The sequence below is a fragment of the Euleptes europaea genome, chromosome 19 (genome assembly GCF_029931775.1).
Source record: "Euleptes europaea isolate rEulEur1 chromosome 19, rEulEur1.hap1, whole genome shotgun sequence".
Classification (NCBI taxonomy): Eukaryota; Metazoa; Chordata; class Lepidosauria; order Squamata; family Sphaerodactylidae; genus Euleptes; species Euleptes europaea.
The window spans coordinates 23435355-23463079 of NC_079330.1; the positions used below are offsets into that span (position 1 = coordinate 23435355).

The following is a 27725-nucleotide window of genomic DNA, read 5'->3' on the forward strand; positions in this document are numbered from 1 at the left end:
GCCTCCGCACATGGAGTTCCAGTGTAGTCACTGTGACTAATAACTGTTCATGGATCCATCCTCCATCACGGATATTTCTAATGTCCTTTTTAAAGCCCTCACTGTATCCCGTGTTAGTGAATCCCCCAAGTAAATTACAGTTTGAGCGCAGCCGTATTTCTGTTTGTCAGCCCCGAGCAGACAGATTTGGCTGCATCCAATAGGGAAGGCAGATTAACCCCATTTCATGATATCGGTTCCTTTCAGAAAGGGGGACACTGAAGACCATTGTCTGTCAAAGGACCAAAGTAGAACTCTGCTGCCTGCTGAGCTGTCATATACACACACATACATACATGTGTATACCGTATTTTTCCGCGTATAAGACGACGTTTTTTTCTTTAAAATTTTGCCCCAAAATTGGGGGTCGTCTTATACACGGAAGCTGGCCATTGCCGCTGGCCCCGCCCATCAGCTGACGGGCGGGGCCAGAGGCGACAGCCAGCCAGGGCCACCGGTCTCTTCCCCTGCTTGCTCTCTTCTCTGCCCGTCAGCTGATGGGCGGGGAAGAAAGTGAGCAGCCACAGTCCAACATGACTCTTCCACCCCTGTGTATAAGACAACCCCTATTTTTTTCTTAATTTTAGGTAAAAAAAAATAGGGGTTGTCTTATACATGGGGGCTTCTTATAGATAGAAAAAAACGGTATATATCTATATATATTTACATGACTGATCTAGTTTGCTTTGGATGTCCATACTTTGCATTTGGGGCTCACCTGTAACTTTTCCCATCAACAGCCTCCATATGTTCCAATAGTCTGAAACATGCAGGGCAAAAAAGGATGGGAACTCGTTTTGGTGGCAGTGGTGTTTTTACTTGGGTGGATTGCACACAATCCCTCCGCAACATTCCTCTGTGGCCTTTGTGTCTTCTACGGGGGCCCTCCAGGCGAAGTTTCCTCCCAGATCTCTTTGCCTGATGAGGAAAACGAAGACTTGGACCATCCCACCCCACCCCTTCTCCTCCCTCTTCGGAGAACTTCTTCCACCTGCCCAAGTTACACCCCTAGCCTTTTGAAATGCCAAGTTGTCTTGCTCACCTGTGAATCTCCTTTCCTTTTCCAGCTCCCCATAATATGTATTCATTTTAAACTCTGAGTGCTGTAAAAAGTTGGGTTTTATTGGTAAGTACCGTCAATGGGGGTTCCATACTGCTTTTCTTCTGAAACCGTGTCTTTTTTGTTTGTTCTTTTTGTTTTTTTTCCCACTTCGCCATTCCAGCTCCCAACACTATGTTCGGCCACAAGGATGGCCCCAGTATGCAGAACTTTAGCAACCCTCACGAGCCCTGGAACCGTCTGCACCGAACTCCTCCTTCGTTCCCGACCCCTCCGCCCTGGCTGAAGCCAGGGGAGCTGGAACGCAGTTCGTCTGCTGCAGCTCATGAGAGAGATAGAGATGTAGATAAAGGAGACTCTTCTCTTAGTAAAGATGACAAAGAAAGGTACGGAAGATCACTCGGCGAGCTGGGTTGAGGGCGAGGCGGGGTGGGGAACCACACAGCTTTCCGCCTCTTCTCAGCTTGGCAAGGATTTGTTCGGCAGGCGGCCGGCGGAAATGGTACGGAAATCTCGCTTGCCTCGCTCCAAAGATCAAGCAGCTCACGCTTCCTCTGGTGGAAGGAGGCTGTGGGCAGAACACACGCTTTGCATGCAGAAGGGCCCAGGTCTGCCTTGGTGTCTGCCGTTGAGGGGATCTTAGGTAGCCAGCGCTGGGAAAGACATTTGTCTGCCTGAGACGCCAGAGAACTGCTGCCAGTCAGAGGTGGTGATACTGTACCAGACATACTAATAACATGATGATATAAGGCAGCTTCATATTGGGTCCTTTGGGTTTCTGGGCCCAGAGCAAAAATCGAACTTCGATGCCAGAATGTACATTTCCGTAGCTGAATTTGCATGTTTTGTTCTGGGGAAGAGTGGATTTCCCCTGATCCCTTCCATTATTTTTCTAGATATAAGATTTGTATTAACTAGAATTTCTGAAATGAATCCAGAATTGCAGCATAGGCAGTTTTGATTAATGTCTGCCCCCCCCCCACACACACACACATACCTTTACTCATGTGTATGGATGAACATATGAATATAAGAAAGGCCATGCTGGATCAAACCAAGGCCCATCAGGTCCAGTGGTCTGTTCACACAGTGGCCGACCAGGTGCCTCTAGGAAGCCCACAAACAAGACGACTGCAGCAGCCCCATCCTGCCTGTGTTCCACAGCACCTAATATAATAGGCCTGCTCCTCTGATCCTAGAGAGAATAGGTATGCATCATGACCAGTAGTCATTTTGACTAGTAGCCATGGATAGCCCTCTCCTCCATGAGCATGGCCACTCCCCTCTTAAAGCCTTCCAAGTTGCATTGCTAATAGACTTCAGAAAAGGAATTTTGACATGGATCATATGGATGATTGCATTAAGACATTTTTCTATGCAATTTTCACTGATCCAAGTGCTCTCCTTGTGTGAGTCAATAAAACACCCCAAAAGAACCTTGACATTAATATATATATATACAGTCACATCAGGATTGCATTAGTGAAGTGCTGGGACACAGCTGCTCATTTATAATGTCATGGAGGTAAAAAGACACATTAACTCAAGTGGCTGAAAGCTGAATGTGGAGTGGACACAAGGATTCCAGGCAGAGAAGTTCTGAGGAGAAATATGGACGCCTGCCATCCTTTGACAATTGGATCCATTTAGTTGGGGGGGGAGAGCTTTTCCTCCCTGTGTGTGTCAACTGCTGTCAAGTTGCAGCCAACTTACGGTGACCCCATCGGGGTTCAAGGCAAGAGACGAATGGAGGTGTTTTGCCATTGCCTGCCTCCGCATAGCAACCTTGGGCTTCCTTGGTGGTCTCCCATCCAAGTACCAACCAGGGCTGACCCTGCTTAGCTTCCACGTAGGGCTGTCGATTCGGTTCCACCCGAACTGCAAAACCGCCGAACTTCCTCCGGTTCGGTGGTTTTGCGGTTCGGATGGAACCGAACCGCAAAATGGCAGGAAACCGTGGTCCCGAACTTGGCAAGTTCGTGGGACCGCGGAAAAAATTTGGCAGGTTCGGGATCTGCCAAACCTGCCTTTTCCCACCTTTAAGGAGCTCTCTGGAAGGCAAGCAAGCTTGTCTTTCGGAGAGCTCAACCCGGCGGGGGACTGGACCGCCTTCCCTTTCCCCCCCCCCAATCTCCCGGGCGATCCTGGCACAGGATCTGTCCCCCCCCGCGCGCCTTCACGGGGCTTCCCTGGGAAGCCCTGTGAAGGCGCTCGGGGGGCCCTTTGAACAGATCTGCGCCTTCCAGCTGGAAGGCACAGATCTGTTTAAAGAGCCTCCCGCGCGCCTTCTTGGAAGCCCCGTGAAGGCCCGCGGGGGGGCCGAATTTCCCCCCGAAATCTGGATCTCGCTCAAATTTCGGGGATCCTAAGCGGGGGAGTTCGGACTTCGGCACGGCCCAAATTTAAAAGGGCCGAATTTTGCCGAAGCCGAACTGTACTGAATTTTTTTTTTCAACAGCCCTACTTCCACGATCTGATGCGATCAGGCTAGACTGGTCCCATCAAATTGTTATTCGGGAGCCATCATTTTGTTCATACTGTGAAGCGAAGGAAGGTTGGAACTTTCCAAATGCTGCAAGACAGTAGAGACTGTACAGGCACAAACTTCTGCTCCACGGAAAGACACCATGTGTCATTCCAAACTCTGTGCGGATCACTGAATCCTCCCTTCTGTTGCCCCCAAAAAAGAAAATTAAATTGCAGCATTATCATTGCTCTTATGGAAGCTGCTGACAAAAGCAGTCTAAGCTACATCCATTCCGTATTTTACCCGTGCTTTGCTTCTCTAGCGAGAAGTGGTGGGACTTGGGTCCATCTGGAAATTGCACTTTCTATCTGTGAATGCTGAACCCCAGACATGGGTTTGTTCATTAACCAGAGTTAAGGAGTGTTATCAGGAAGGGTGACGCAGTGCTGTACTAAATCATTCAGATAGTACACGGAGGTCCAGTGTAAGTCTAGCACAACTGGTGAGCCTTCCAGATGTCTTCCTTGCTGGTCGGGCACAGTTGGGCGCCTTCTGGAGGGGATCCTTTGAGTCTCAGAGAAGGGTGTTGTTAAGGTGTCACTTTCACACACACACACCTCCAAAAAACCCCACAACCCACTAACGTTCAAGACCATTCTTATGTATTGAGATTTTGTGGGATGCCTATTTAGATACGCCCTCAGTGCCACCTCAATATGGTACCATTTTGGAACTCTTTATTTATTACATTGATACCTAGACCTGCTTAATGAATACAGCGTTTCTGTTCAAGGGCTGTCCAAAAAAAAAAATCAGTAAATTTCAGGTTCGGGCTTATTGGGCCAATTTTTTTTTTTTTTTAGTAAACCTGAAATAAGCTGAATTTCCATACTGGTAAATGTGAGTTTCCTGAAAAAATTCGGCCATTAGAGTCCATAGGGATTTTTGCAGCTAGAGCCCCCAAATTTGCAGTGTAGCTACAAGGGACTCTCCTTGCCTGAACCCCCAAGTTTGGTTAAGATTGCGTCCGGGGGTCCAGAGTTATGGGGTCTGGAAAGGGTTGCCCCCATCCTCCTCCATAGACAATAAATAGTGAAGTGGCATGGTCAGAATCTCTATTGTGAATTTCGCTATGTATCTCTATGGAGGAGCCCAGCAAACCTTCCCACTATTGAAAGCAATGGTGGTAAATTTCGCGGGGCTACTCCATAGAGATACATAGCAAAATTGACAATAGAGATTCTGACCACAGCCACTTTACTCTTCTCTATGGAGGAGTATGGGGGTGACCCCTTCCAGACCCTACAACTCTGGACCCCCAGACCCAATCTTCACCAAACTTGGGGGTTCAGGCAAGGAGAGTCCCTTGTAGCTATGCTGCAAATTTGGGGGCTCTAACTAAAAATATGCCCCCCAGGAGCTTCGCAAAGCCTGGGGAAAGCCAAACCTGGAAAAGCCAAATAATTACCCGGTTTTTTGGGGGATTTTAATTTTGGATTTTGCTTTCTCCCCAGGCTTTGCCATTTGGTAAACCTGAACCCGAAATTTAGCGAAATGGCTTTTGGTGGTGGGGGGGAGCATTTCGGTTTGGGTTTATCAATATGCACAGCCCTACTGTGTTCTGTGCCTTATGACTATCCCCTAGAACCTCAGTTTTTTCCATTACTGGAACTATTCCTTCACATTTGAGGACCATTGCATGAAAATTCCTAAATCCATGCCTGCCAAAAGTTTCTTGACCTTATCTGGTGTTGACAGCTCCTCATTATTGCACTAAAGAGGAGTAATCCACATATCCCTAATACTGTAAAAGGTACCACATTTCGAGTAAGCAGTGCTCCAAAGTTTCGATTTATCCAGTAGTACAGTCACAAAGTCTATCAGAATATGCCCTCCATCACATTCAGTCTTGCATTACTTGAGAGGGGATAGAGTTTGATCTTGCGAGTATAAATGCTCTCCTATATTGAGGAATAGTTAAAAAAAAACCTTAATACGGTAAGGGCGACTTTGGGGATTGGATGAAAACATGAAGCTGCCTTATACTGAAACAGGTCCTTGGTCCATTAATTGGGTTGACTGCGTTTTTTTGCTTGGAAGATTTGGTGCAGAGTGAAGCTCAGACCACAGTCGAGAGAGATGGCGAGTGCTGGTTTTTGTTTGTTTATATCCTTCTCAGAAATGCTCAGAATGAGCTAACCAAGTCTATTCCATGCAATAAAATCCCACCTACCCCCTCCCAATTAAAGAAAGCATCTGTTAAAAAACATAGAAAGGCCCAAACAGCAAAGTGTCTTTTTAAAGCCAGCCACCACCCTCCTCCTTCAAAAGCGAATCCAAACAAAATTGTTTCCACTTGCCCCTTTCAAAGAAAGGAAAGCAGAGGCTGAACAGATGTCTGTAAGTCTGAGGCATCGCTGCAGAAAAAGGCTTTGCCTTGTTGCTGCCCAAAGCAGTGATCATGTCACTGTAAAGCAAGGTCCTCTGTGGGAAGGGGGTCACTCGAGTATCTTAGTGCATTTGCTTGCTTTTTTCATACTTTGTTAGACCATCTTTCATCATTGGAGCTCAAGGCTGTGTACATAGGGTTCTCCGACAGTCTCCTATCCAAGACCCAGATCTAGACCCAGATCTGCATGACTTCAGCAAAATAGCTGTATTGAGTAGCTTCCAACTGTGCCGTAGGACCTTCCCTTTCTTCCCACTGGCAAATTATTTTAGATAAAATAAACATAGGTTGGAAGGAGTCTGTTTTAGGGATGCCCCACATGCCATCTGCTAAAAGCTAGAACAGGGGTGTCTAACTCATTTGTTATGAGGCCCGATATGACATAAATGTCTCTAGGTCGGGCAGGGCCATGCCTCGCCAGCCCAGATTGGGACTGGGGGGGTAGCTGCCTTAGCTGGCTCGCTGGCTGGATAAGAGCCCTCAAGGAGCCAGATCCGGCCCACAGGCTCTATGTTTGACACCCCTGAGCTAGAAGATCTTCTTTGTGTTCCTAGGACACAACAATGTATGTTTTGGCATCCTTACTCCTGTAAGTAATTTGGACTGCCGTTTGTGAACTTAACTGAAAGTAATTAGGAAACATTAGAAAGAACTTTCTAACAGTTAGAGCAGTTCCTCAGTGGAACAGGCTTCCTCTGGAGGTGGTGAGCTCTCCTTCCCTGGAGGCTTTTAAGCAGAGGCTAGATGGCTATCTGTCAGCAATGCTGATTCTATGACCTTGGGCAGATCATGAGAGGGAAGGCATCTTGGCCATCTTCTGGGCATGGAGTAGGGGTCACTGGGTGTGTGTGGGGGGAAGGTAGTTGTGAATTTCCTGCATTGTGCAGGAGGTTGGACTAGATTACCCTGGTGGTCTCTTCCAACTCTATGATTCTATAATGGGGGTTGAGCATATACTAGATGAGTATGGAGTTTCAAGGCTCGGTGTGTGGTCTTACTTGCTGTAGGCCCCTCAAAATACTAACTGTTGTGCTTTGCTGGTTTTAGGGAGAGTACTGAGAAGAGACACCCCAGTCATCCTTCACCAGCAGCTATCCATTCCACAAATACTCTTGGACATAGCCGTAGCTCAGCTGAACAGATCAGGAACCATCTGAACCCTGAGGTTCGAGACAAAGAGAAACCCAAAGAGAGGGATCACTCCGAGTCTCGGAAGGACGTTAGTGTTGATGAGCACAAGGCGAAGGACAACTACATTTCAGAAAAAGAAGGCCTGACCCACGAGAACAGAGCATTGGAAGAGTCTAAACAAACATCTCGGGTGCCCTCGCCCTATGTCAGGCCCCCGGTTGTGGAGAGTACCAGACCTAACAGCACCTCTAGCCGAGAAGCTGATAAAAAGAACGAGGCAGTATATGAGAGCTTGAAGAAGGCCAGTGAAGTCAAGGTGAAGGAGGAAAGAAAGGAAGATCATGAAGTTCCAGCTGAAGCACCACAGACACATCGGCCATCTGAGCAAGCACCTCCTATGCCTGCATCCAACATCCATCCAGGCCCATTGGTATCAATGCCCATGACAGTGGGTGTGACTGGTATCCATCCCATGAACAGCATCAGTGGCCTGGACAGGACTCGCATGATAACACCTTTCATGGGGATCAGCCCAATTCCAGGCAGCGAACGATTCCCTTACCCATCTTTCCACTGGGATCCAATGAGGGATCCATTGAGGGATCCCTACAGAGACTTGGACATCCATCGGAGAGACCCCCTGGGCAGAGAGTTCCTCCTACGGAATGACCCACTTCACCGTCTCTCTGCACCCCGGTTATACGACGCAGAGAGGTCTTTCAGGGACAGAGAGCCACACGACTACAACCATCACCACCACCACCACCACCCGCTTTCCGTTGACCCTCGTCGTGAGCACGAAAGGGGGGCCCACCTGGACGAGCGGGAGCGGTTACACATGCTCCGAGAGGACTATGAACACGTCCGGCTGCACTCGGTTCACCAGGCCGCCTTGGAAGGACACTTGCCTCACCCCAGTTTACTTACCCCCGGGCTTCCCAGCATGCACTACCCCAGAGTCAGCCCTCCCTCGGGGCTTCAAAATGGGATCCTCAACAAGACTCCTCCCACAGCAGCACTTAGCGCCCCTCCCCCTCTCATTTCCACCCTGGGACCCCGCCCAAGCTCTCCCCGAAGGACTACTCCTCTCTCAACGGAAATCCGGGACCGGCCGCCTTCCCACACACTCAAAGACATAGAGGCACGATAAAACTGGGAGGATGAGCCAGAGAGAAAACATTATCAATGAACTTCAATATATTACATCTTACTCAAAACGGAAAAAAAAAAAAACCTGTAGACTTTGGGTATGACCCGACTGTACACAATGTATAGACCCAAGTGTGCAAAGATTTCGTTTCTTTAATTTTGTCAGTTTGTATATTGTACGTTGGCAAATGTTTTCAAAAGTTTTGGAAAACAGCGCGTGCTTCCCCCCACCCCCTTATTCTTTTTCATTGTTTGAAAAGTCCCCATAAGAACATGAAGAGTTAAATCAGTATTTTGGCTACAAGCAAATGCAAAGTTATCTCTTTTTTTCCCAGCGGGAAGTGAAAAAAAACCTGTAGATCTTTTTCCTGTAATTTTTTTTAAAAGTTACTTGATGGGTTAATGGGTCATATATGCAAAATGGGTAAGACGAAAGCTTTACTTTGTAAATTTGTAAATAGGAAAAAAAAACACTAAGTAACATAATACATTAATACTTCTTAAACTGTGCTGTTTGCAAACTTTAATCCTGAGGAATGCCGCCCAGAGTTGGCTGCGGTCCGTATATTGTTATAAGATAGTTAAACCCCTTCAACTATGCAATTAATTTCAAGGCTTTTCACAAAAGCCTGTTTAACTCAAAGGAGCCTTGTCAGCGCACCCAACTACACACTGAAAGTCATATTTTCCCTGAACTGAACTAACTCCTCGCCACCCTTTTTAAGATGAGCAAAGAAGCCATCGAAATAGGCCTTCATCTTCCGCAACCGGACCCTGTTGCTTACCATCGAGACGTAGTACTTTTTTGTTTGCACCAAGTCAGTTGTACATTCTTGGATCATGTCCATCCTTTTAGAAGATCTGCGAGTCGACGCCCTTGCCATTTTTTTTTTAAAGTTGGAGACTGAAGCAGTGGTTTTTCCCAAAGCTCTACATCAAGAGTCAATAGTGAGGTGAGCTTAAAAGCTCACCTGTCCCAGATCCAATATGGTAGCCAGCATTCTACACTATCTTTTCCTTGGCTTGTCTATTATCAGATGAAGACCATGAGTCCAAGTCTGTACAAAGGTTCCATAGCATGACTCAACTGTGCGTAAAGTGGCTAAATGGCTATTATTTGTCCTCCTTTTTTTTTAACAAGTCACAGCTGACTTGTGGCAATCCCGTAAGGTTTTCAAGGCAAGAGGTGGTTTGCCATTGCCTGCCTCTGCATCACGCCCCTGGTATTCCTTGGAGGTCTCCCATCCAAAGACTTGCCAGGGTCGAGGCTGAGTGTGTGTGACTGGGCCAAGGTTACCCAGCAAGGTTCCATGGCAGAGCGGGGATTCAAACCTGGGTTTCCCAGATCCTAGTTCACCTTAACCACTACACCATGCTGGCTCTCAGGTAATTTCGTAGGCCATTATTAATAATGTCTCCAGTCCATTTGCAGCTCTGCCATAACCTTCCTAGAGCAGACTCGCCCATTCAGCAAGTGATACATTTGTTGTAGATGCTAGCCTTACCAGGGAGAGGGCTGTTGAGTTGCCATCACTTGGACACTCTTCCTAGTGGCTGGATGTTCAGTATCTTTTCTGACTCTTTCCTAGCTCCCCTTGCTTCCTTGTACCAGGCATGTGAAGCTAATTTGCCAAGAAGAGGGTGAGGAGGACATCTCGTGGTTACTAGCCAATGGAAGGGGATCTTCTTTGACCAACTCTTAGGTAAATAAATCTGAAACAGCATTGAGTATAGGGAAGAGGTCAGAGGAATGCTCCACATCTGCCCACTTCCTAGACCATAATGTTGGGTAAATCACAGCAGGAGGTAGGAACTCAATCCCATGGGGATGATTTTACAACGCAGAAGGAACGAGTTGGGGAAAAAATGGGATTGGTGCCTTGTAGCTTTTCTGCCCCTGCCCCTGGAAATTCTGGGCTGCTTTGGAAGATTATAAATGAGCATTGAATTAATATTAAGATTGTATTTTCTAAATCCTATGTATGAAAGACCCATTAACAGCATGGTGTAATGGTTAAGAGCGGTGGTTTGGAGTGGTGGACTCTAATCTGGAGACCCGGGTTTGATTCCCCACTCCTCCACATGAGCGGTGGAGGCTAATCTGGTGAACTGGATTTGTTGCCCCACTCCTACACCTGAGGGGCTGTGGCTCGGTTTGTAGAGCATCTGCTTGGCATGCAGAAGGTCCCTGGTTCAATCCCCGGCATCTCCAGTTAAAGAGACTAGGCAAGTCGGTGATGTAAAAGACCTCTGCCTGAGACCCTGGAGAGCCGCTGCCTGCCTGAGCGGACAATGCTGACTTTGATGGGCCAAGGTTCTGATTCAGTATACAGCAGCTTCATGTGAAGCCAGCTGGGTGACCTTGGGCTAGTCACAGTTCTCTTAGAGCTCTCTCAGCCCCACCTACCTCACAGGGTGTCTGTTGTGGGGAGGGGAAGGGAAGGTAATTGTAAGCCGGTTTGATTCTTCCTTAAGTGGTAGAGAAAGTTGGCATATAAAAACCAACTCTTCTTCTTCTAACACTAGGTTGCACACTGTACCCATCTGAAAATGGCTTTGCTTAGAAATGTCTTGTCTGAAGAAGATGGTTCCCATTTGGGGAAGGAGCCATTTATTGATTTTATTAGGGTTGTGTGACAATACACCCTTTCCCATTTTCTCTTGTGAACAAATGTAGGACTCAGTAGGTGTGGCAAGGCAAGGCGGTGGGGGGTTGAATCCTATCAGCTTTTGACCAATAGCCGAAAGCTCCCTTTTCTCCCAGCAGCCTCAGAAAGGTTGTGTTGAAGGGCTACAGGAACCCCGTGAAATGGGGGAGATGCTGCCGCAGCAAAGAGGAGAATGGGGTGAGCTTGCCTTTCCTGCATTTTGTGGTCGGAGCTGACCCTTGTCTTTTTGCAAACCATGGGCCTGTCTGTACAGGAAGCTGATACTTTTCCCTCCTCACCAATAATTCAATCATCTGCTGTCTTGTCATTTTGGTTTCTGATTCCTGGGATTAGCCCAACGCGTTCTAGCCGCCGGAAAAAGAGAACTTCAAGAAAATACATGTGATTGGTTTTTCCCCAAACACATAAATAACAAACCTTATGAAACCCATTATCTTCTTCCACACCGGCTGCAATTCTGTTCGAGACAATTGGGTGAGAATATGACTTTTATCAGAAAGCATTCAATAACTTGTCGACTCCTGGACTGTAAAATTTGTGTATTGAAATAAAAATTAGTTCCATTGGTCTTCTAGTGTATGAAAAGTGCTATCTCAAGTCGTTTTCCTGTTTTGACACACACACAAAAGTCTAATTACAGACCGCTGTTTCTAATGATCAGAAATCTATTTTAGTAGTCCACTAAAAGTTTTAGTTGTGAACTTCCAATTTTGTGAACTCCAGATGTTGTGCAGTGGGTTTTTTTAAAGAACAAGACAAAAACGAACAAAAAAAAAATCCTGAAAAACAAAACAAAATATGTATACTGGGGATGGTAGTGGTAGCTTTCAGTATTGTAAAGAGATTGTTATATACAAACCTTTTTGCCGTTTATCCTGTTATGTAATAAAGTCCTTTCTAGATCCTATGTGAAAAGGGGTGCGGGGGGAGGGAGAAAAACCTGAAGCGATATTCAATCCACAGCATGTTTCCTCATCAGCGACTTGTGTAATGTAAATCTGTGCCATGTTATTAAAAAATGTGAACTAAACCAGCAGGCGCTTCTTTGTTTGGAGTCACGCTTACGCAGGGTGACCCTCCCACCCACCTCCCTCATTTCACAGCAGAGAGGTATCCTGCTTCTATACATAGGGTTGCCAACCTCCAGGTACTATCTGGAGATCTCCTGCTGTAACTTCAGTAAGTTTATTGCAGCGATTGCCAGCAAAAGAGAAAAATATATACATTATATATATTATAAATACAAAATAAGCAATTACTAAAAACCCAGATAAAATATTCTCCCCCTAAAAATATGGCCAAAATTTTAATTAGGATGTAAAATTTATTGACTATACCCACCTTTTCCGAGTGAATTTTGATCGCTGCAGAACAGAATTTAGCTACCTGTAACAATCTCATCAGATCTCAGAAGCTAAGCAGGGTCAGGCCTGGTTAGCATTTGGTTGGGAGACCACCAAGGAAGTCCAGGGTTGCTGTGCAGAGGAAGGCACTGGCAAATCACCTCTGTTAGTCTATTGCCATGAAAACCCCAAAAAGGGGTGCCATAAGTCGGCTGCAACTTGAAGGCACTTTACACACATATTAAGATCTCCTTCCCACATGAGGTATTTCAGTTTCTCCACCTCTGAGCTAAAATCTGTTGTGTTAATAAGTGGGAAAATCAATTTCTTGCGCATTTCCTCATAAAAGATACATCTAAATAAATCATTACCTCTCCTGCTGTAACAACTGATCTCCAGCCGATAGAGATCAGTTCCCCTGGAGAAAACGGCCGCTTTGGCAATTGGACTAGTGATCTGATCTGGTGTAAGTCAGCTTAAAGGAAGGGCCTAGGTCGTAATGGTCGAGTCCTGGCTTTGTATGCTGAAGTGTCCCAGATTCAGTCCCCAGTATGTCTTCAGAGTAGACGATACTGAGCTAGATAGATTGGATAGAGGACTGTGGTCCAAATGCATTAATTCTTGCATGCTCTTTCGCCGAGCTTAAGGTTGAGACCAGTGAAGGTTCTCATTATAAATACTGGCCTCCCTAATCCTTCCCTTTCCCCCTCTGCTGTGCACCACCCCCACTTATACCATCTTGGGGGTGGTCAGATCCATCTACCCAGCTGCAGACGGCTATTTATTATTATTATTATTATGTTAGTGCCATCAGGGGCATTACTGTCTTATTTATTAGATTGGCCTGGGCTATTTTAAATTGTATTTTAAATGTTTTATTGTTTTTATTATATTTTGGGTCGTGAAAACTGCTCTGAGCCCGGCCTTCGGATTGGGGAGGGTGGGGTAAAAATGCAATAAAATAATGCATAGGTCACTTATGCCCCCCCACCCCTGCCAAGGGGCTTTCAAGGCAAGTGAGAAGCAGAGGCGGTGTGCCATTGCCTTCCTCTGCAAAGCCTTCCTTGGTGGTCTCCCTTCCAAGTACTGATTCTGTTTAGATTCCGAGATCTGACGCGATCGGGCTATACCATGCCTCCTTCCCTTCCCTGAGGGGTCTTCCCTGGTATGCAGAAAAAGATGTGTCTGTAAATTAAACAAATGGGTTAGGGGGAACAACCCTCAAACAGACTGTTGAGGACTGAACATGCTCCAAGGGGCAGGGAATGTTCATTAAAGAGGGGAGGGAGGGGTGTTGGAATATGGGCTTGGAATCCTGAAGTCGAGATTTGGGTGTGGGATGATTCCTTAACGGATCTGCAGCTGATTTAATGGAATAGGTATACCACTGTGACTTTTTTAAACCTTTTTTTAAAGTAATGACCTGGCTGTTTACTTTCTTGCAAACGTCTTTGGATAGCAATTAATGCAGAGTGTTGTTTGAAGTGGTTCTTTGATCCAACTCGGCCTGTCCTGTTATGCCTTCCTCTCAACTCTCCTAATTCCTTCCAGCACCTGATTACGAGACATCTAGTTTGCAGGTTGGGTGTCTCCCTCTCTCTGTATCAGTAATTTTTTTAACCTTTCGTCGTTCTTGATTGCTTGAATGGTTTCAGTGCAATTAAAGTCTGGCTCATTTGAAGCAATTTCAACTGCGAACAATTATCTTCAGATGAGCGGTTGCTATCCGAGACTTTTTGGAAGTATATACATTTTTCACAGTTTTATCTTGATTCCTGCATCTTGGTGGTTGTTGAGGTCATGGAAAGTGTTCCATCTAGGAAGACTCTACTATCTGTCTATGTCAGGGGTGGGGAACGTCAGGCCCGGGGGCCGTATAAGGCCCGCAAAATCATTTGGTCTGGCCCTTCGTGGGTCCTGGCAGATCTCTAGCTCAGAAGGATCTAAGACTGGTGATCCGCCCCCTCCCGCAGACAGGAAAAGCCTCTATTCAAGGCAGATATGAGTTTGTTTTGCTGAGAAAAGGAAACTTCTTCCCCCCTTGCAGAAGAGTCATTAGCTATGGAGCTGCTAGGACCGCCCAAGAAACTGTGTTAACCCTTTCCCACCCAGGCTGTGGAGAAACATGGCAGACACTCGGCGCCATCTCCGGTCGTGCCTCTTGGCTAAATGTTTGACCAAATATAGTAGGCTAATTTTTAAGTTGATAATTTTGTATGGCCCGCGAATGATGTTATAAATATCCAAATGGCCCTTGGCAGAAAAAAGGTTCCCCACCCCTGGTCTATGTCAATGATTCATTGTTCCTAGTTATCCTCAGTCCATTTAATAGTTTGCTCTGTAACTATTGAGGATGACCTATGAGGAAGACTGACCTTCCTATCTTGTCTGTCTGTCTGTCTCTACTGAGGTTCGGTTCTTCTCAGTTCAACCATTGTCCTGTTTTGTTCCTTTTGTCAATGGTGAATGGTGTTGTAGTTGTAGATGGTTGAGGTAGATCCATTTGTATTGTGTACGGACGTTGTATCTTTTCACATGCAGTTGATACAGTAGTTCATACAACTGGCATCGTTTAAACATACAGCATAACCCACCTTTCTTGCCGAGGTTCAAGATGGATTAGATAATTTTTAAAAAAATGCAATTATACAGCATAAGATGTCCAGTGAACGATAGGATTGGACTAAAGTTACGGAATTAGACAACAAGGAGAGGACTTTCGAGGACTTGTGGGGCCAGTGCCACCTCATTTTCCCCTTGCCCATTATTTTCTGTTTCCTTGAAAGCCCCCTGTCGCTTCTACCCTTTTCCTGTTCCCTCCTCTCCTTCACACCCACCAGCCAGCCAACCTTTATCTGCCCTTCTATTTTCAGTCTCCTTCCTTCCCTCCCCCTGGGAAAACTGTGCAGTTCCCGCGGCTCTGGTGGCCCCAGCTGCACTGAAGGGAACCCACAAGAAATTGTAGGGGGCACTTGACTTTCCCATGTATCCCCCCCCTTTTGTCTCATGTACCATAGTCCTGTTTCTCATGTGTGTGTGTAAAGTGCCATCAAGCTGCAGCCAGCTTATGGTGACCCCAGGAAGGGGCTTTCAAGGCAAGTGAGAAGCAGAGGTGGTTTGCCGTTGCCTTCCTCTGTCAGCCTTGGTAATTTCCCAGCATGGTGTAGTGGTTAAGAGCGGGGGTTTGGAGCGGTGGACTCTGATCTGGAGAACCGGGTTTGATTCCTCACTCCCCCACATGAGTGGCGGAGGCTAATCTGATGAACTGGGTTAGTTTCCCCACTCCTACACACGAAGCCAGCTGGGTGACCTTGGGCTAGTCACAGCTCTCTCAGCCCCACCTACCTCACAGGGTGTCTGTGGTGGGGAGGGGAGGGGAAGGGAAGGGGATTGTAAGCCGGTTTGATTCTGCTTTAAGTGGTAGAGGCAGTAGGCATATAAAAACCAACTCTTCTTCTTCCCTTCCAAGTACTGGCCCTGCTTAACATCCGAGATCTGACAAGACTGGGCTATACCATGCCGCCTTCTCTCCCCCCGTTTCACATACCATAGCCTTATTGCCATTTTAGAATAAGTGTTTTTAATATGTCACAACATTGCTTGCAAAGTTTTCAAATGTATGCTCGGGAGAGATTATGCTTTTGGTTTCTTTCCATTCTTTGCGGAAAGGGGGGTTAAGGCATGTGCTCCATAAATGGGATGCCTTTCCCCATAAATTTACCTACCTTTGTTGATGAGGTAGACCACGTGTAAAGGATGTGCAGAATGTAATTTGACTTCAGCCAGGTCCCTGGGGATAACACTGGTTGGTATTATTGCCTGCAGTCTGCACACACATTTCTCTCTTTATTACTTGGCATGTTCTCGGCCAAGGCTTCTTGGCTAAAAGATTCCCCCTCCCCATGACTTTAAACCATATCATCAGAATCGGAAGTATTTCCCACGCTCGGGAAGTATTTCACATGAGCACACACACAAAAGATGCTATAGTTTTGTGGTACCACCAGATGGCGGAGGAGCAAAGCAATTAAAGGCCAGTAGATTGGACTTTAATTTTCAGAAAGGTGCAAGGCATTGGGGACCCAGAAGAGCTTTCGGGAACAAGGTCTCCCTTTCATCGAAAAAGCTGCAGGGCCGTGCAGTTAAATGCTTGGAACATTATACTGTTTGAAAGGGCAGATTCCTCCCAGCCATTCGAGAGCCAGCGTGGCGTAGTGGTTAAGAGGGGTGGACTCTCATCTGGAGGACCAGGTTTGGTTCCCCGCTCCTCCACATGAAGCCTGCTGGGTGACCCGGAGCTAGTCGCGGTTCTCTCCGGACTCTCTCAGCCCCACCTATCTCACAAGGTGTTTGTTGTGAGAGGAAGGGAAGGTGATTGTAAGCCTCTTCGAGGCTCCTTAAAGGGAGAGGAAAGCAGGGTATAAAAACCAACGCTTCTTCTAAATAGCTGGTAAGATGATGCCCCTGATTCAAAGTCTGGGTAAAATCTTCCGTTTTGGCCTGGAACCAGAAAGAAAGTAACGTAGGCTCCATACAGCCATAGTGTGGATGCTGCTCAGAATTTCTCTCTGCTGTTTTGACTGTACCTTCGTTTCAATAGAATGACGAGAATTTATAAAAGCATTTCTGGAATTAAAATATGTGCAATTTGCCACTGCTTTCAGGTCCTTGTGTCCATTCCCATCTTCCCTCACACTACTGGTGCCAATGTGAATATTGCTTCCTTTGCAGTCACTGGAGGATTAAATTTTAGCCCTTTCCTCTCTGTTTTGGAGCATCACCTGTGTCTCCTTAACCCAGGTGTGATTCATTTTGCCTTTGGTTTGAGCAGTAGATGGGTTTGCCTTCAGGAGTTTGCAGCGTTCTCTGCTATAAACAGAAGGTAAGAACAACATGTCTTTTATACTTGCAATATTTCTAAAATTCACGTTATTCCGTATACATATTTCTAAACAGTGATTAGTATCTTCAAACGACTTTTGGAAAGAATTGCGGGGGAATGCATATATAACTGGTTGACTGCATCTGTTAGAAACTATCTACTGGTACATTTTTGTTTCACCCTTCCTGCGAGGAGCTCAGGGCAAGATTCATGGCTCTCCCTTTCCTGTGTTACCCTCACTGCAACCCTGTGAGGTGAGGTGAGGGATGCTGACTGCCTAAAATCATGCAAACTACCTAAAATTTCACAGACATGAACTATGGCTCTATTTATAAAGAGGCCTTCCTGAACCTTTATAAGCAGTGCAACAGTGTAATGTATAAAATGAACCACTCAGGGAAAACTACTTAAACTTTGCCGACATTATGAGGCAGCTCCTCTTGCTAGAACAAAGCAACTCTAGGGCTGGGTCAGTGTCTTTTTTTTAAAAAAAAGTTTTTATTGTAAATATAGGGTACAGGAAAGGAATAAGAGGGAGAGGCAAAAACAATCTGTCTGCAATAGACAAGCATTCTTATTGGTCTGTTATATTCAGAAACATTTTACATTTTTATGCTGCAATAAACAAACATTCTTATTGGTCAAGTGTATTCAAAAAAACATTTTACATTTTCATATAACTGATTATGTTGTCTAATATCTTATGGTATATTTATCTATAAGTTGGCTGATATATAAGTATGGAATGGCAACCATTTCTCACTAAACTGTTCCACAGACTCATTGTCTGTTAGATTCATCATAAAAGTCATTCTGGCCATATTTGCATATTCAAGCATTTTGCCTTTCCATTCTTCAATGCCAGGTATGGACGTTTGTTTCCAGGTACTGTTGACTAAAAGCCGTGCCTTTTGGGCTGAGTATATTGTATTATAAATTTTAAGAAAAGTGCCTCCACAGCCCATTTGTTCTGAGAGTTTCATGTGCACCACCTTGAGTTTCATGGTAGCAAAAGTGAGTTGAGCAGGTAAAATAACTGTTGGGTAGCTGGGAGTTTGCATTGTTTAGCAGTAGTGAAGCTAGATGGTCACTAGGTGGCGCCAGAAGAATTAAAATGTGTATGAAGCTCCCCAGAAGGCTCTTGTTCCCTGCGTTGGATTTAGTCAATGATCTCACTTACAGTAAGATCATTAATTGATTATTTAGTTGTTAGGATTTGGGGTTGCCAACTCCAGGATGAGGAAATTCCTGGAGATTTGGTGGTGGAATCTGGGGAGGGCAGGGTTTGGCAAGGGCAGGGACCTCAGTGTGATAGGCTCCCACCCTCCAAAGCTGCCATTTTCTCCCAGGGAATTGATCTCTGTAGTCTGGATTTTTATTTTTATTTTTTTGCTGTCAAGTCAACAACCCGGTAGGTTTTTCAAGGCAAGAGATGATCAGAGGTGGTTGCCATTGCCTGCCTCTGCGTCTCGACCCTGGTATTCCTTGGAGGCCTCCCATCCAAATGCTAACTATGTCCGATTCTGCTTAGCTTCCAAGATATGACGAGATCAGGCTAGCCTGGGCCATCCAGGTCAGGGCTCGTAGCCTGGATATCAAGTGTAATTCCAAGAACTCTCCAGGCCCCACCTGGAGTTTGGCAAGCCTATTAGGGTCTCATCCCCAAGGCAATAGATTCAGAGATGCAACTGTATCTTGTAGTTAGGGCCGCCAACCTCCAGGTACTAGCTGGAGATCTCCTGCTATTACAACTGATCTCCAGCTGATAGAGATCAGTTCCCCTGGAGAAAATGTCCGCTTTGGCAGTTGGACTCTATGGCATTGAAGTCCCGCCCCTCCCCAAACCCCACCCTCCTCAGGCTCCCCCCCAAAAAAAACCTCCCGCCAGTGGCAAAGAGGGACCTGGCAACCCTACTTGGAGTCCATTTCCCCTCTTGAACCTGCTCGGCTTTTGCTCTTACAAGGAACAAATCGGACGTCAACCTCAGTTAGTCCTTCTTCTCACCACCAGCTGCTCCCTTTGACTCTAGGTTTTCTCACTGCCCTTGCATACCCAATGGTGGTTCTTTGCAGTGCTTAGGAGCTTCAGTGTGTATCTGCAAGCCACTGTGGTGTAGTGGTTAACAGTGTCAGACTCAGTTCTGGGAGACCCTGGTGTGAACCCTCACTCAGCCATGAAAGCTGGCTGGGTGACCTTTCCTTTTTTCCTTTATTCCATTCTTTACGCTTGTGGACCAGTAGGTCATAAGCAAAACAAATTCAATACATTCCATAATACATAAATAACCAAACATACAAAAACATAATATCTAAACAGTACAGTTAAAAAGAGGTATCATTAAAAACCATAGATGAAAATTTTGCCACATCGAGGGTTACGTTTGGGTCGGTATCGGCCAATAATTTTGCAGCTATATCTTGCTTTAGGGCAGGTCCCCACCTCTGAATGTGTATTGCGATCCAGTTGTCTCTGGCGAGATCATGCTTTTTACAATCTACAAAAAAGTGTCAAACCGTGTCCAAACTCCCTGATCCGCAATCACAACGTTGCTCGGAAAAGGGGACCCCTGAAAATCTGCCTGCTAACTCCCCCAATGGCAGTGCATTTAATCTGGCCTTGGAGAAAAGCACTCTGTATTTGGGGACAGTTAAAAATTTACAACAAGCAGGTAGAATCTTTGGAATGGGGAGGCCCAGATACTGGATGACCCTTGGCCAATTTTTCTGACAACAACCCTGTTAGGTAGGGTAGGCTGAGGGTGTGTGGCTGGGTGACCTTTGGCCAGTCACACACCCTCAGCCTACCCTTCCTCACAGGGTTGTTGTGGACATCCTTTCTCTACTGCTCTGACACTATCCCTTCGATGGGTAGATTGCTACTCTCAGGGAAACTTCCTTCCTTCCTGCTTCATCCGCATCTCCTTGCACATGCACATACTCTTCTCCATCTTGCCACCATGAGGGGAGGATGAAAGTCCTGGATCTCCCTTCATCCTAGTTAGTTAGAATAGATAGGGGAACTATATTTGACTCTATCCTATCCAGAAATGGATTTCCTACAATAAATGAAGTATATTAGATTGAACAGACAGAAGGCTCTGAGCAATTTTACTCCGGGCACATACAGAGGTTTGAATGGGCTTCTCTGCGCACAATAGCCTTTGTGCACTTTGCTAAATTAGCAAGGATTTGGGCATAACGAAACCCTCATAATCCAACAGAAAAGGGCTAGTTCGGAGGGTTGGCTCTATGACATTGTGCCCCACTGAGGTCCCTGTCCTCCCCAGGCCCCACCCCCAAATCTCCAGGGGTTTCCCAACCTGGATCTGGCAACCCTACCATCCCATCACTTGCCAGTGGGGGACCTGGCAACCCTATTGGATGGAAAGTGTGTGATTGGTCCAAGGTCATCCATAGGGTTGCCAACCTCCAGGTACTAGAGGGGAGGGGCTGTAGCTCAGTGGTAGAGCATCTGCTTGGAATGCAGAAGGTCCCAGGTTCAGTCCCCAGCATCTCCAGTTAAAGAGACTAGGAAAGTAGGGGATGTGAAAGACCCCTGCCTGAGACCCTGGGGAGCCGCTGCCGGTCTGAATAGACAATACTGACTTTGGTATACCAAGGGTCTGATTCAGTAGAAGGCAGCTTCATGTGTTCGTGTGTACTCACTGAAGATCTCCTGCTGTAACAACTGATCTCCAGCTGATTCCCCTGGAGAAAATGGCTGCTTTGGCAATGGGACTCTATGGGACTCTTTGAAGAGCCAGTGTGGTGTAGTGGTTAAGATCGGTGGTTTGGAGCGGTGGGCTCTGATCTGGAGAGCCAGCTTTGATTCCCCACTCCTCCAAATGAGCAGTGGAGGGTAATCTGGTGAACCGGGTTGGTTTCCCCACTTGTACACACGAAGCCAGCTGGGTGACCTTGGGCTAGTCACAGCTCTCTCAGCCCCACCTACCTCACAGGGTGTCTGTTGTGGGGAGGGGAAGGTGATTGTGCACCGGTTTGAGTCTCCCTTAAGTGGTAGAGAAAATCAGCATATAAAAACCAACTCTTCTTCTTCGAGGTCCCTCCCCTCCCCCTCCTTAGGCTCCGCCCCCAAAATCTCCAGGTGTTTCCCAACCCGGAGCTGGCAACCCTACCCATCCAGAAAGCTTTTGTGCCAGAGTGGGGATACCAGCCACGCTAGTGTTTTAAAAGAAGGCAGCGCTGGAATTGGTGCTGGTGATTTTGTCCAGGATAACTGTTCAGAGGCGCCGGTATGCTTCTAGTAGCTGAGATGTACTATTTCCAGACTCGGCCCAGGAAAAACAAGCTGTTGCCGTACAAATGTTGACTCACCAGAAGAAACGAAAGCTTTCTGATCTCTCCAACCTCTTTGCTGCACGTCTCCGCTGAAGAGGAACTGCCTGTTCAGATCTAAAGGTGGGAAATGCGTCTGAATCTTCTTGACACTTCCCGGAGATGTCAAACATGTTTTCGGGCTTCTTCGACGGCGACTTTACTAATGATGTCAGGTTACTGACCTGCAATCCAGCATTTCTGTTTCAAGGTAAATGTCACCTCTGTTCAGATGAGAAGGTTGAATTCCCCACTCCCGCCCCCTTCGTCTCCTGGTGGAGAAGAGATTCTAGATGTTTTGAACCACATTTTTTGACATCTCTCTCCTCCGTCAGCAAGTGAGTTATCCAGGTTGCTACGCAAGTTATGAAAGCTAGGCAACATTAAGGATGCTTTGAAATTCTCCCCACTCCAGATTTCTCCCTAGATCCTGGTGTTTTCAAAGTGGAGCTGGCGCATTAGGACGTAATTCAGGAGAAACTAGAATCCTGCTCCTTGACATACTAGATCTCTGCTTGCGGGGAATTTGTATATGGAAGAGGTGAGCCTCCCACCTTCAGTCTGATATTATGCAGCCCAATCAAAGGTTTGGGTCATTTATTTCACCTTTACGCCACCCCCTAACTCCCCAGCCTGAATAGCCTGCTCTCGTCAGAACTTGGAACATAAGAACGTAAGAAAGGCCCTGCTGGATCAGACCAAGGCCCATCAAGTCCAGCAGTCTGTTCACACAGTGGCCAACCAGGTGCCTCTAGGAAGCCCACAAGCAAGACGACTGCAGCAGCAACATCCTCCCTGTGTTCCACAGCACCTAAGATAAGAGGCATGCTCCTCCGATCCTGGAGAGAATAGGTATGCATGGTGGCTAGTATTCATAAGGTCATAAGAAAGGCCCTGCTGGATCAGACCAAGGCCCATCAAGTCCAGCAGTCTGTTCACACAGTGGCCAACCAGGTGCCTCTAGGAAGCCCACAAACAAGACGACTGCAGCAGCACCATCCTCCCTGTGTTCCACCGCACCCAATATAATAAGCATACTCCTCTGATACTAGAGAGAATAGGTATGCATCATGACCAGTATCCATTCCAACTAATAGCCATGAATACCCCTCTCCTCCATGAACATGTCCACTCCCCTCTTAAAGCCCTCCAAGCTGGCAGCATAGGCAGGGCCAGCCATGGTTAGTACTTGGATGGGAGACCACCAGGGAAGACAGGGTTGCTACACAGCAGAAGGCAATGACAAACCACCTCTGCTCCTCCCTTGCCTTGAAAGAGTTTGTTTTTGGTCTTTTTATATGCCGACTTTCTCTACCACTTAAGGGAGAATCAAACCAGCTTACAACCACCTTCCCCTTCCCACAACAGACACCCTGTGCGGTAGGTGGGGCTGAGAGCATGTGACTAGCCCAGGGTCACCCAGCTGGCTTCATGTGCAGGAGGGAGGAAACTAACCCAGTTCACCAGATTGGCCTCTGCCACTCACGTGGAGGAGTGGGGGAATCAAACCTGGTTCTCCAGATCAGAGTCCACCGCTCCAAACCACTGCTCTTAACCACTACACCATGCTGGCTCCCCCATGATCCTGGGGTCTCCATGAGTCGGTTGTGACTGGACAGGACACAATTATTATTATTAACTCCCCAAGGCCTCTTCTTCATTTCAGACTCACAACTGAGTCTGAAACGGGATTCACACTCCCGCATTGATATGATATGGGCAAGTAGAACTATATTTACACAATTATGTAAGGTGCAAGTAGTACCTAGAACCTTCTCAGATCATAATCCGGTTTCCTTTGAATGGAACAATAGACAAGCATTCAGATGGAGATTAAATGATAAACTTTTACAAGAGGATAATATAAAAAAAGAAATCCATACTCTTATTAAGGACTTTTTTGAGATTAATGTGAATGGAGAAAACAGCTTAAATATAATTTGGGATGCTTTTAAAGCTGTGTTGAGAGGATTTATGATTCAGAAGAATTCTGCATGGAGGAAAAAACAACTACAACAGACAAATGACATACTTTGGGAATTACAAAATCTAGAACAACAACTTATTTTGGACTCTAAAGTCCTTGGGTCAGGTTGAAAGAAGAAGCAGAGTTCGCTTTATACACTGCTCTTCTCTACCTTAAGGCATCTCAAAGCGGCTTACAATCACCTTCCCTTCCCCTCCCCACAACAGACACCCTGTGAGGTAGGTGGGGCCGAGAGAGTTCTGAGAGAACTGTGACTGGCCCAAGGTCATCCAGCAGGCTTCATGTGGAGGAGTGGGAAATTGAACCCGGTTCTCCAGATTAGAGTCCGCTGCTCTTAACCACTACACTATGCTGGCTCTCATTTAGGGTTGCCAGGTCCCTCTTCACCACTGGCAGGAAAATTTTGGTGTGGAGCAAAAGGAGGGTGGGGTTTGGGAGGGGAGGGACTTCAATGCCATAGAGTCCAATTGCCAAAGCGGCCATTTTCTCCAGGGGAACTGATGTCTATCAGCTGGAAATCAGTTGTAATAGCAGGAGATCTCCAGCTAGTACCTGGAGGTTGGAGACAAACAAGGCTCAGTGCTGCAATGGTAATGGAAAAGATCCACAACAGCACTTACAACTATAATAATAAAGTAAGGATTTTTATAAAGTGGAAAAGGTGCAAAAAAGTGAATATATATACATGAATACAATAGGGTACAATAAGATACTAATTATCAAAAGAATCCAGCACAGATGGAAATTCAATTGAAGGATATAAGCATCCTGTAAGGCAGGTAAGTCAATATATATTGTCCACAATACGTTGTTATTTCTTCTCTGTATATGACAAGCTGGACGGTAAACAGCGATGGCGAAGCCACAACGAGGAAGTTCACTTTATAAAAATCCTTACTTTATTATTATAGTTGTAAGTGCTGTTGTGGATCTTTTCCAGTACCTGGAGGTTGGCAACCCTATTCTCATTGTTTGGCTGAAGCTCACACAGGGAATCTTACAGCTAAGTGGAGATCTGCTGTGGGTGCCCACATCTCTGGCACTGACCTGTCCCACCTTGGTACAAAGCAGGCCTCCGATTCTCAGTTTGCGAGGCTGTTCAGGATTGGGCAAGACTTGCAGAAGCCCCTGTTTTATTTCGAAGAGTGCATGAGAATTCAGTCAGCAGGGTAGCAGTTGGTCGGCTGTTCATTCTCTCCCACCGCATCGGTTGATAAGCTAAACTTCAAGATCGGGCTGTCTGCCAAGACGGCACCTGCCTGGGCCGCTTGGCAACAGCCGTTTTGCTAGTTTCTCCATGGGAGTCTTTGTTTCTGTGCAAAGATTGCATCAGGCAGCCCAATTTACAAAGCGTTTGGCACCAGGTCCAGGTTTTCATTGTCCACTGAAATGAATAAAAGAGAGCGCGCACTCCATTTTAGGATTTAATACCAGGACAGAGACAAAAGACTTTTGCAGATGGGTGAAGGGGGCAGGAGGAACACCCAAGCGGGGGGAGCATGAACAGCTGTGGTGAAGATCAGCGTGGCGTCTGCAAAGGGAAGTCCTGCCTTACCAACCTTTTGGAGTTCTTTGAGAAAGAGAACAAGCATGTAGGCTAGGGTTGTACATATCGATAAACCCGAACCGAAAATAAACCCAAAATTAGCTGCTTCAGCGATACTCGGGTTTTTGGTTTTACCAAATACCAAAACCTGGGAATAAAGCTGAATAGCTGTATCATATTTTAAAATCATGTTCTTAATAGCTCCCCCATGAGTGAGTGACTATTTTTATCAAATATTTATTGGTGTATATAATCGTTAAGGTAAAGGTCCCCAGTGCAAGCACCAGGTCATTACAGAGGGATGGGGTGACGTCACATCCCGACGCTTACTAGGCAGACTTTGTTTACGGGGTGGCTTGCCAGTGCCTTCCCCAGTCATCTTCCCTTTACTTCCAGCAAGTGGGTACTCATTCTACCGTCCTTGGAAGGATGGGAGGCTGAGTCAACCTGTAGTCATTACCCTGCTACTATGTATGTATTTTTTTATCTGCTAGTCTTAGACCGTATTAAAGTTATTGATTGATTGAATAGCTGATCACCGAATCAGCCGAATAGGCATTCAGCTTTTTTTGGCTTCGGCTTTTCCCTATGAGAATTTTTTTTAATGAGCTTTGGGGGAGGCATTTTTGGAGGTCGAATTCCCAAATTTTCAGGGTAGCTTCAAGGGACTCTCTTTGCATGAACCCCAAAGTTTGATGACGATTGGGTCAGGGGGGCTGATTTTATGGGGTCCGGGGCGACCCCTCTCCTCCATAGAGAAGCATTGTAAATTTTACCATACTCGATGGCATTGAAGTCCCTCCCCTCCCCAAACCCTGCCCTCCTCAGGCTCTGCCCCAAGGACCTCCCACTGGTGGTGAAGAGGGACCTGGCAACCCTACCGTCAGTGGACAACATGCATGTTTTTTTCTTCCTTGGATTGCACAGATTGAAAATCTTTCTGAGCTACAAATGGCTAATTACATTGGGATTTCAAATAAATTAGCAAGTCATTTGTCTTCTAAAAAAAAACACGCAACAGTACTGTCTGCATCTTGAACTGTGCTGGTTCTATTTTGGCAACAAGCAAGGCCCTTGGAAGAGAAATCTCCATACTGCTAATGTAATATACATGTGCAACATTTTTAAAAATTTACTGCTTATTGATTCCTTCATTTTTTTCTAGCTGAGGGCTTGTGCAACAAACAGCATCAGGGTCGGGAGGGGAGCTTTGACGGATCTACCCTGCTGGGAAATAAAGGTGACAACAGCTAGAGAAAGGGGTCCTCACAAGCAGGTGAATAGTTTTTCTTCGGAGCTGTGATTTTGGCTTTGATTATGAGTTTTTCATATGCAAATGCTCTGTAGGCTGGCTGGAGAAGAGATTCGAAAAGAAGAACAGATTCTGTGTAATAGTGTTCATCGTGTGTATGTGTGCGTGTGTAAAGTGTCGTCAGGTCACAGCCAACTTACAACAACCTGGTAGGGTTTTCAAGGCAAGAGACCAACAGAGGTGGTTTGTCATTGCCTGCCTTTGCATAGCAGCCTGGTATTCCTTGCTGGTCTCCCATCCAAGGACTAACCAGCATTGACCTCGCTTAGCTTCTGAGAAATGGGTCATTTATGCATGGGCCCTTGGACTCACATTCGGCCCTGGTCTGACTCAGTTCTTTCTTGGAGGTCTGTGCGAGTTCTCCTTCCATTCGAAATGACTTCACTGACAGCTAGCCTAGGCCATCCAGGTCAGCTGGAGGAGTGAAAAGATGAATGAAATCCATGTAATATCTTTCATTGTGCATGTGTGTTAAGTGCCGTCAAGTCGCTTCCAACTCATGGCGACCCTATGAATCAATGTCCTCCAAAATGTCCTATCTTTGACAGCCTTGCTCAGGTCTTGCAAATTGAGGGCTGTAGCTTCCTTTATTGAGTCAATCCATCTCTTTTTGGGTCTTCCTCTTTTCCTGCTGTGCTCCACTTTTCCTAGCATGACTGTCTTTTCTAGTGACTCTTGCCTTCTCATAATGTGACCAAAATACGATAGCCTCAGTTTAGTCGTTTTAGCTTCTAGGGTCAGATCAGGCTTGATTTGATCTATAACCCACTGGTTTGTTTTTTGGCAGTCCATGGTATCCGTAACAGCGTAATATCTTTCATTAGCACCAACCAAATTGACGCACAAAGATGTGCAAACTTTCAACTCACCAGAATCCTTCGTCAGACTGGGTGTAATGTAATTTAAAAAGGTAGACGCAGATTTTTTTTTATGCCGTGGTGTTGAAGTCTGACCTTGCATGCACCCTCTGAGGGATGCCAGCAGGCAATTAGCTTAACTTTATTACTGGCATGGTGTCTTCTTACAACATATTCTCTGGAGCAGAGAGGCCAAAAGTGTTGTACTTACCTTGATCCCACAAATCTTTCACTTTTTGTGCTTTTCTTTTGTGTGAATCCAGCGTGGCCTTCTTTTTTCACACCATTTTCTGTTTGCTCATATTAAACTTTTCCCATGAAGTGTACACATTTTTCAAGGATGTCTGACCATCCACGAGCCAGCATTCCATAGATAAGATGTACCCTGTTGGTATCAATCGCATATAGAACTGTACAAAATGTGTACCTAATGAATCTACACAAACCAACAGCTCAAGAAAAAGAACCAAAAAATGTTGACAAAAATATACGCAAATAT

At 46.1% G+C, this 27725-nt stretch overlaps 1 protein-coding gene across 1 annotated transcript in view; it reads left to right on the top strand.

Annotated features, from left to right (window-relative positions):
- The window catches only part of LOC130491436 (autism susceptibility gene 2 protein), a 44855-nt gene extending 36542 nt beyond the window's left edge, over positions 1 to 8313 (top strand). Inside the window, exons 12-13 of the mRNA XM_056865175.1 lie at positions 1263 to 1485; positions 7063 to 8313. Of these exons, the coding sequence (XP_056721153.1) occupies positions 1263 to 1485; positions 7063 to 8296 (1457 nt within the window). The 3' untranslated portion in view covers positions 8297 to 8313. The remainder of the gene's footprint in view (positions 1 to 1262; positions 1486 to 7062) is intronic.
- The last annotated feature ends 19412 nt before the right edge of the window (positions 8314 to 27725 follow it).